General features: G+C 43.1%; 1 protein-coding gene across 2 annotated transcripts in view; it reads right to left on the bottom strand.

The window, feature by feature from the left end:
- Positions 1 to 4,733: 4,733 nt before the first annotated feature.
- The window catches only part of siah1 (siah E3 ubiquitin protein ligase 1), a 30,385-nt gene continuing 25,325 nt past the window's right edge, over positions 4,734 to 9,793 (bottom strand). For both annotated transcript variants that reach the window (XM_083973272.1, XM_083973271.1), the window contains exons 4-5: positions 8,731 to 9,027; positions 4,734 to 7,352 (exon numbers count right to left, since the gene is read on the bottom strand). In XM_083973272.1, the coding sequence (XP_083829398.1) occupies positions 6,981 to 7,352; positions 8,731 to 9,027 (669 nt within the window). In that variant the 3' untranslated portion in view covers positions 4,734 to 6,980. The remainder of the gene's footprint in view (positions 7,353 to 8,730; positions 9,028 to 9,793) is intronic.

Below are 9,793 nucleotides of genomic sequence, written 5' to 3'. Positions count from 1 at the left end.
CCAGCATGCAGCGGTTGGACAACCATGACAAGATTAATGGAGCGGAGCAGAAAATGTCACACAGATACTGTACTGTACATCCGTAACGGCCAAACACATCAAACGATTCATATTAGGAAAAAAAAAAAGACCTTGCATACATACTACACTGATTAGCCTGCGGGAAATATCAAGAACAAAATATGCAAATTTTCGTGGTTGGATGATGATTGTCATTGGGCCTCCTTACATTATACAGACGGTTTGATCCACTCTGATCGAGAAAATATCGCAGTGGTTTTAATATTTATTTGAGTGTGTGAGAAAGAAAGAGAGAATGATTGAAGATATGGTTCCTCCTGCTGCAGTAGCAGGTGTGTTTGTCAGTGTCCAAGTTACGTGACCGGCCTCTTGCCTGGTGATGACATGCAGCTGTTTGATCAGCACACAGAACACATACGTATCTGTTGTTGCTGACTTTCTAGAAACTACCCCGAGCGTTCGTCCTGCACCTTTCTCCTGTTATGTGTTGCAGTATAAATGAGCTGCATTAGTCACGGCCTGCACTCAGCTCAGTGGAGGAGCCCTTAATGAACTGTGTGCAGGGGTGGACAGAACAACGGGAGCACTCAGCCACATGATGCAGTCCACTAAAAACAAAGGCTGTGAAATTAACACAACATCCACAAATCTGGCAATGTTGTGTTTTATCCGGCCCATCAGATACAGTAACAGTATCACCAACAGCAACTGGGTGACCTGAGGTGAAACGTTATTGCTTTTCCTCTTCATCACAAACATAACAATTCAAATCACAACATTAAGAATCAAATCAATTTCATCAGCTGCAGCAGTGTCATTAAAATTAAAGTAGTTTTATAGTTTATTAGTTTACATTTGATAGGATGTTACAGCGAATTACATTTTCTCTGTGGCATCGGTCAGCAGTGAAACGACTACATTGTCTTTATTCTTATATGATTCCTCTGACCTACCTCATCTACCAACAGCCACATGTCTTTGCAGCCAATTTTCTATTTATTCATTATGTATGTGATTTGATTGTTACCAGAGGTTTAAAAACATTTTAGAAGTAGCACATTAATAATATGAACATCTAACAAACTGACAATTATCACATGAGCTTTTAAGAGTAACATAATTGAGAATAAAACTTTTTTTTTTCCTTCAAAATAATGTGCAATATAGCAGATTTAGGGTCAGTGTTATTCTGTATATTAGAGACAGAAACAAACCACAAAAGACTCAGTGAATATTTATAGGCTGTACCGTGAGTTAGTGGTGTGGTACTCGGATCACTGGTCAGCTCGTCCCTGGAGAATCATAATAACGTCTTGATGAAAGCCTGATGCTGCCTCTACCATGTGGTTCCTTGTGTGCACAGGAAATAAAACCTCCCTTTAAACTTACTGAACAACTTTACTCTTCCCTCGGGATGTGACACCGTTTCCCTCTTGTATCACATCACAGCAGCCCTAAATGTCTACACCACACACACAAGATAATTCACAGATCTTGATGTTTGATGAGCTGCTCCTCGGGTTTAAAATTTTTTTTTATATACATATATTTGTGGCTGTAATAAACGTCTGAGCCTCCAGGGGCTGCTGTTTAGCCCTGAAAGGATTCACCACACACTGCTCCACTCCACACAGCAGCTGTGTCATGTGGCCGTGGAGCTTCCTGCCCCCTTTGCCACAACATATGTTACCTCCATGTCTGGGCTTTAATTCATCACATCCCTCCTTCTTGGTCACGGCATGAAAACCCTCTCTTTAGTTCATGGATGTGCTCTGCGTGCTGTCGCAGTGACATCACTGCAGACACACCCAGCCCCAGTGAAACCCCAGAGACTCCCCCTCTGTGTGAGTCAACACCCCTCACCCCTCAACCACACTCACATTTCCCCTCTGGTGATCACAGGACTTTAACCTACACATAATTACTCTACAGTAGAGGCTGAGCGGGGCATTCAGGCAGCAAGCCCACTTCACATGGCAGAGCGCTCCACCTCCTCCACCCACCCACCCACACCCCTTGTTCTTCTCTGGGCTAATTTTAGGCGTAGACCCCTGTGACCACATGATGGCAGGAGAGGGGAGATGTGGTGTAGAGGGGGTTGACCCAAGATGTCGGAAAGTGTATGATGCTTAACCTAAACAGAAATGGTGCCTTTGTGTTCCTTTTATAGGGAGTGTGCAAAAACAATTATTAGTGTATGTGTGTGTGGTGTGTGTTTAGCTTTCTAGAAAACAATGTACACTTTTACTCCAGCACGTTTAAATCATAATATGTTGGGAGTCCCTCAAATGTTTTGGTCATCAGTATATTTTTGTACTCTCGGCTGGTGGGTGAGCATTGCAGCTTTGAAGAAATTATTTGAAATTAAAGACATTTTTTTAGTACATAATTAATTACATTATTTTATCATTGGCAGCAGTGAGAGTAAAAGTAATTTCAACGACTAACATAATAGGATGCAAATCAAAATAATAATTGTACAGGAACAGGGTTGTTGATAAAGGAATTCAAAAACAGTGTTAGTGTTGGACCGAGAAGTCTGAACATTTAACCCCAAGTAGTGCAAGGAGCCAGTTTTTGTTTTTGCACAAACAACAACAGTATATTATGTTAATTTATGCTAACACGCCCAGCATCCAGTTACATATTTACTGCACTGATATCCCTAACATAAGTCTTTCTAAAAATGTAGATGCTATTTTGATAAAATAATTTTGTCTTTTTATAAAATAAATCTATTGAATTAATCCCGTCACCTGAAAGAGAGATGACTCCCTTCTGGCTCCACCTACTTCTCCTGCAGCCCCTCACCCTCAGGCAGAGCTCAGTGCCAGACAGACAGACAGACAAACAGAAGCTGGTTGAAGGCTCTGGTGTCTCTGCAGACACATTCTCCCTCTGGTCTTATAACCTGATCTTAAGTGAGAAGCTCGAGCTCCTGCAGCTGCACAAAACTATTTCTGTTCGTCGCTGCCTGTCTGATCTACCTCTGTGACCTCACAGACTGGCCCACATCCACAGACCTACTTAACAATGACAAACTCAGGAGGCTGACTGATGCTTTGAGGACAATAACACAGGGCTGAGCTTTACAGCTGAGGCACTGTTTTTTTTTTTTTTTTTTTTTAAACCTATGTCAGTTGATTCAGTAACTTTAATGTGTCATCATGCATTGATTCAAGCAACACAGCAGAATAAATCAAGACAGCAGAATAAATCAAGCATCATTTCAACATCTTAACATTGTGCCTTTAGCTGCAGGAGACTCGTGGTCCTTATTTGCTTATTTGACCTGGTAAGAAACTATAGTGGTGCATGTGTTTCATGATAAATGACACTGGATTTTGAGTCAGCAGCATCAACACATTTAGATTTGTTGAGACTGGATGTTTTTCTCTAGATGCAGTAATAAAGATGCACCTGTTCACACCAGCACAGTACCACTGCCGTGATACTGGACTTTAACCATTAACTGCTGGAGTTTGTTTTCTATCATTCAGAGGATCTCCTAGCTGTGATCGAAACCAGTGACTTCCTGGTGGACCATCTATTTTCTACAGATGAGCTGCTACATAATCATTTCTTTTGACCAACCACACATTTATGTGCTGCTCCTTCCAAATAACCATTATCTGCTGTCCTGTTCTGGATCATAACGCTCACCTGACCTGAGTGCAGAGGAAGGTAGGAGGAGAGTGTATGTCACCATTCAGACAGGAAGCGAATCAAAGGAAGACATGTCTGAAAGCAGGAGGTGTCAGTGAAGGGTCTGATGAATATGAAGAAGATGCAAATCACGTGCTGTGACCTCTGCAGTCGCCAGATCTGAACTCAACTCAACGTCTGAGATTTTAACTGTGCTGCTTCATGTTATATTCTGTTTCAATTACATGTAACTACTCAAGCGCTCGAGCTACATCTGTAACATCTTTTACTTTCCAAATCATTTGTTTTGTTAAAAAAAATATATATATATATATATGTACAATTAGGATTCAATCTGGCTTCATCTCTCCACTTTTGTCAATTGCTGCTTCTACAGTATTTTATCATCTATTTGTACTGACTGTTGAAGGTGATGGTTCTGTTTTGCATCTGTGCCACTTTTCTTGGGAAAGCACTTAGTAACCTTGCAAAGAAAATTACTATCATTATCCTTTTTTTACCACCACCATTATCACTAACAAATTCACATCAGCCACAACATGGTCATGGGCACATACACAATGTGTACAGTGAGGTGCAACAGACTCTGACCGCTTTTTTCAGTTCGGACCAATTGTGTGTACACTTACATTAACTGTACATACACACACACACACACACACACACAGGATTCAAAACATTAAAACCATAACTGGTCTTGATATTGTGGCTGATCAGTGGGAAATATTTCATTGAGCTGCTTTGAAGCTTTTGTACCAGAACTGTTAGATGAAGCCCAAATGTAAGGGCCAAGAAAAGAGAAGTCAATTTAATCGCCACAACAATTTGACACTCACCTCCTCATGAGCACCATGTGACAAAAGACTGAAAGCACCTGAAACTCTACTAAATGGACTTCGAATGTAAATCCAGAAAACCTATTAACTTCCTCACTGGTTAGTTTGTCATCGTCTCGCTCTGTTCTCAGTTCAGTGCTGGGTTCAAAACACAAAGTCTGCAGTGAAAGAAATGAAGAACGGACACCGGGTATGAAAAAGATAGATTTATTTAATGACAAATTAAAACAGAAAATAAGTCAAGGAGTTGAGGGGGAGCAGCAACATTACTGAGACTCCACATGAAGAGAAAGGGAGAGATGATTGGCTTGACCTCCCTCCCTCCTCACAGACAAAAAAAAAGTAAAAGAAAAGAAAAGACTTACCACACAAACAAAAAGGACAGAGAGACAAACAGATGGGGAAAAACAATCCAACTCTGGAGAGAAGAGAAAAAAAAAACAAACCTTCAGAAGAACGACACAACTTGCTTTTTAACTACAAACACTGACATTGAGCCACAAGTTTTACAACTGCCTTTTAACGTTTGTTTTTAAAAGTCATTACAAAAAATGATAATTATGATAATCTCCATTTAATAATAACAATAGCAACAATATAACGGTAGAAACTGTCCCTCATTCCTAGTTGGGTGATCAGTCAGTCAGTGGTTGAGGCCGACGCTGGCAGACAGAGCGAGAAGGAGGCAGAGTAGAAATGAAAGAAGAGCAGGGGAGAGAGAGAGGGAGGGGAGGAAGAGAGCAGGCAAATGTCCATCACACACATACACGCACGCAGACACACTCGCACGCACACACGCACCCACACACACAGTTCTCTCCTCTCAAACAAAAAAAAAACAACTAAAATAGTTAAAAGAAACAAGACTTAATAAACTCAAAAAGAAAACTTTGAATCAACTGAAATGCAGTGTTTTTTTTTCCTCATGAAAAAACAAAAAACAAACAAATAAACAAAAACAGACAAACAAAACAACATCCTCTGTTCCTCGGTCAAAGATGCTCCAACACACACTCAATTCACCCACTATTACACCTGTACACACAGCCTGTAATGCAAAGACCAAAAGAGAGTGAGAGTGAAGAGTGTGTATGCGTGTGTGTGTGTGTATATATATATATATATATATCGTGTGTGTGTGTGTGTGTGTGTGTGTGTGTGTGTGTGTGTGTGTGTGTGTCAGAACGCCACTGTTGTGTCCACTCCATGAAATTAAAAAAAAGGAAAAACAAAATCCAGAGCTGATGTAGCTTAGGGCCTTCTTGAATCCATACAGTATGAGAGCAGAGTCTAATAACTATCGACAATGACAGTCAACTATTTAAAGAGCGTCCGATGCACAATCTTTAGCCTTGGGGTGGACCAGAGTGGACTGGGAGGAAAACCAGATGAGCCAGTCCGGATGTTTTTACATCCCAGATGTAGACAGACATCCATGGAACCCGAACGCACGTCAGACGTTCTGGTCCTTGGCAAAAACTGGGTCGTTATGGTTGCTACAGCTACAGCCATCCATGCCTATGGGTGACGGGTCCAGTCCCAGCTCTCCACATCCGTGTCAGTCGCAGGTGAAAATAAATATCCAAATCTGTGACAAGGAAGTTTTTTTTTTTCTCTTTTCTTTTCCCCCCATGGACTGGCTTCCTCTTTGATCCGGTCGCCACCAGCCACAGCCGCGGTCCGAGCCCCACAAGTGTCGGAGATGTGTGAACCGTTTGATCCAGGAGGTCTGACGGGTACTGAGGTGAGTTACAGACGGAGGAGGGAGGGAGGGGAGGAGGGGAGGGGGGGAGGGGGGTAAACGGTAGATAGCTGGATAGCCACCTAGCACTGACCAGGAGTCCTTGTTGAAACTTAAGCTTGAGCCTTTCTCGTCGTTGAGTGCCGTCGCAGCTCGGAGCTGCTCGGCGGGGTGACCAGCTTCCGGCGCCTTCGGGGGGCAAAGACTTGGAGAGCTGTAGTGTCTGAAATGTCTGAGGATGAACTGAGGGGGAGGGAGAGGAGGAAAGAGAGACACTAAAAATAAAGAGTGGCGCGAAATCACTCCGAGAGAGAGACGTGACCAAGAAAACGAGTGTTTGACAAGCGAGTTTGACTGAACAGCTTCTCAGTTTGTGTCCGTGTTTATGACCGAGAGAGGGTGAGACTGCGTGTGCGTGCACGAGTCTCACATATATATTTATATGTGTGTGTGTTTTTCGAAGTCTATAGCCGTCACTACACAGTTATGTCCTTGTGTGTTTATTCCATCCACTCATCCATTCATCCATCCATCCATCCATCCATCCATCACACCCACCCCCTGCGCCTCCACGGCTGCCCGATCAGACAGTCCAGTTCCACGTCTCTAGGGGTGAGGCAGCGAGGGGGGCGCCGTGAGGTCACAACTGATTTGACCCCCTAAAAATGCCCCCTGACAATCTGTAACTTTTTGACCCTCTTCTCTTTCAAAAGTTCTTAGCACATGGAGATGGTGACGTTGATGCCCAGGTTGCCGTTCTCGGCGAACAGCTGTGCGATGGACGTGTCGAACACCAGGCAGTCGCTGTTCATGATGGCCGTCGCGATGCCCTCGTGGATGGAGCGTGGCGTGGCCTCCCAGGTCAGGCGGCGCCGGTGCCCGTTGAGCTCCAGCCGGTAGGCGAAGTTCTCGGCCTGCTTGCGGGTGCCGATGAGCTGCACGATGGCGAAGAACTGCTGGTGGCCGTCGTACTTCTCCTGCTTCTCCAGCACCAGCATGAAGTGGAAGCCGAAGCACGACTGCATCATGACCCAGTCCACGGCGCCGGGAAGGTTGATGTCCGTGGCCAGGAACACGATGTCCTCCCCCTGCGTGGACACACAAGACAAGGTCCTTAATGCTACACAATCAGATATCGCTAAACTCTACAACTGTTGTCAGGATCTTTAGAGCCACCGCACAGAACAACATGTATCCATAGTGCAGTTTGTTTGGTAACCCTTTACTTTACAGGCCGCTAATTACCTCATAATGTCAAGAAATTACAATTAATTGCATCATAATGTCTAGAAATAGACTAAAAATAACGGTCGATTTCATAGAAATGTAGAGAAACAGCAGCCCAGAAATAACGGTCAATTGTAAGGACTTGGTTGAGAAAAATTCTGGCCTTTCCCAAAAAATTCAAAGCATGAAAAGCACGAGTAATCTTTTGCCTTAATGAAAAACACTACATTACTTTGAAATTGACTGTAATTTCTAGGCTATTTCTTGGCATTATTACACAATTAATTGTTATTTCTTGACATTATCACATAATCATCATTTCATTAGGGGCCTGTAAATTAAAAGGTTACTGTTTGTTTTAGTTGGAGGTGTGGTAGCAGGATTTTCCCCATCGTCTCTGAGGTGGTGAGTGATTGAGGCTCTGACATCAGGACCACCGACTCTTTTGTGAATCGCATCAAATATTAGGTAAGACACACTGCTGACTTTTACCAGTGTTGGCTATGAAGCTGCACTGTGACTGAAATCGCTGTGTCACTGAGTGAAGCTGATGAATGTTTTCCTGAGGCTCACACTGACGTGAGCTCCTCAGGAACATCTGAACAAGACAACAGCTGACAGGAGGAGCTGTGGTTCCTGCTCTGATGGAAGAAAAACTGAGCAGCCTTCAAGTTCAGGTCTTTAAATGTGTGTGATTCTACTTCACAGGTCTGACCTGCAGAGGGCCAAAGCACAGCAGGAGTGTCTTTTAGCCAAGCCACTGTAATAGGTTTAAGTAAGGTAAGTCACATGCTACACACTGTTTGAAGGGTTTAGATACATTTCAGATTTCTTTCCAATATCAGGCTGAAATCCAGTAATTTCTGTTGTGAAAATGTAATTAAACATCAAGAGATTAGCTGTTGAAATTAATGAATAGAATAGAATAAAAACAAGGAGGCACTTTTTTGGCGATGTTTTAGGTTTGCAACAGAAAAAAGAAGGCCAGATAACACTGCTCAGAAAACTGTTATAAGTGGTAAATTGGTATATCTAAAAGTTAAAGAGATATAATTTATATTTTATAGATTATTAACCTAACAGATGCCTACACATTTAATGAAGCAAATGTCCATTAGCCGTAGTTTGACGATGTTTACATGAGAAGAAATACATTAACTACATGCGTGTTAGTTCAGATAGACATGAACCCTTATTAGCTACAGCAGGACCACACTGAGGCCGCTGTCGGTGTCTGACCTGCAGCGTGGTGATGGACTTGTGCTGGTGCATCAGGTGAGGCATGACAGCGTCCAGGGAGCCCTGCCACTTGCAGGAGGCGCCGGGACAGGGGCAGGAGTACGGCCGAAACTCGCACAGCTCTTCGTGCTCCGTCTTGTCGGTGTGAGGCAGGGTGACTTCGCAGCCCGACGAGGCGTACTTGCAGGGGAAGAGTACGGAGTTGGCCACCTTCTCCATGGCCAGGTTCCTGATGGAGCCCAGGGGGCCTCGGCAGGTGGGGCAGCAGGTGAGCTTGGGCCGGCAGTTGGAGCATACCTGGGCAGCGACAAATAAGGTGGTGTTTTTTTCTCCGTTAGATGTGTTATTCTCTTTAACTGTTCAAGCAAAACGTAGCAGGCACTGATCTAGGAAAAGGTTACAAAAAAAAATCTGCTGCATTGAAGGATCCCAACAGCACAGTGACCTCCATAACTCCTTAATAGAAGCTGTGTGTGACCCAACCAGGACCCTTTCTAGTTTCTCTCATGTCCACACAGACCACCAGGTTCTTGGTCAACTCTCTCACCAAGGCCCTTCTCCCTGATTGGTCAGTTATTTGTCATATTGAGTGTGTAGACTGGTAAAGAAGTAATATTATATTTTTAGCATCAATGCTGCATTTGGAAGGTGTTCAGATTCCTTCACCTCTTTATGTATAAAGGCGCATCTTTTAGTTCCTATAATTTGTCCTTTTTTTTTTTACCTCTCCAGTATCATTATTACCTGTTAAATATTAGTGTCTGTGATATATTCTGATCAGCAGTAATATTATGATGACTAAAGGTGAGGTGAGTAATGATTATCTTGTAGCTGAGCATAGTACAGATGGATGTAGATTACTGTAGCACTAAACACATCATCTTATGCAAGATCACACTCCAACAGGAAGTTATTTTGGTGTTCAAAACTCACAGTGAGTACTTAAAAATGTGTTTCTTTCCTTTACCTTTCTACACACCCACACAAACTTAAAACATTTATGCAAATGATGAGACACTCTAAATGTCATCCAAGATGTTCTGCGTACAACAACCGGCTCTGG

This window comes from Trachurus trachurus (assembly GCF_905171665.1).
Source record: "Trachurus trachurus genome assembly, chromosome: 6".
Taxonomy (NCBI): Eukaryota; Metazoa; Chordata; class Actinopteri; order Carangiformes; family Carangidae; genus Trachurus; species Trachurus trachurus.
Note: the sequence above shows the minus strand (reverse complement) of the source record. Positions and strands in the feature narration are given on the sequence as shown.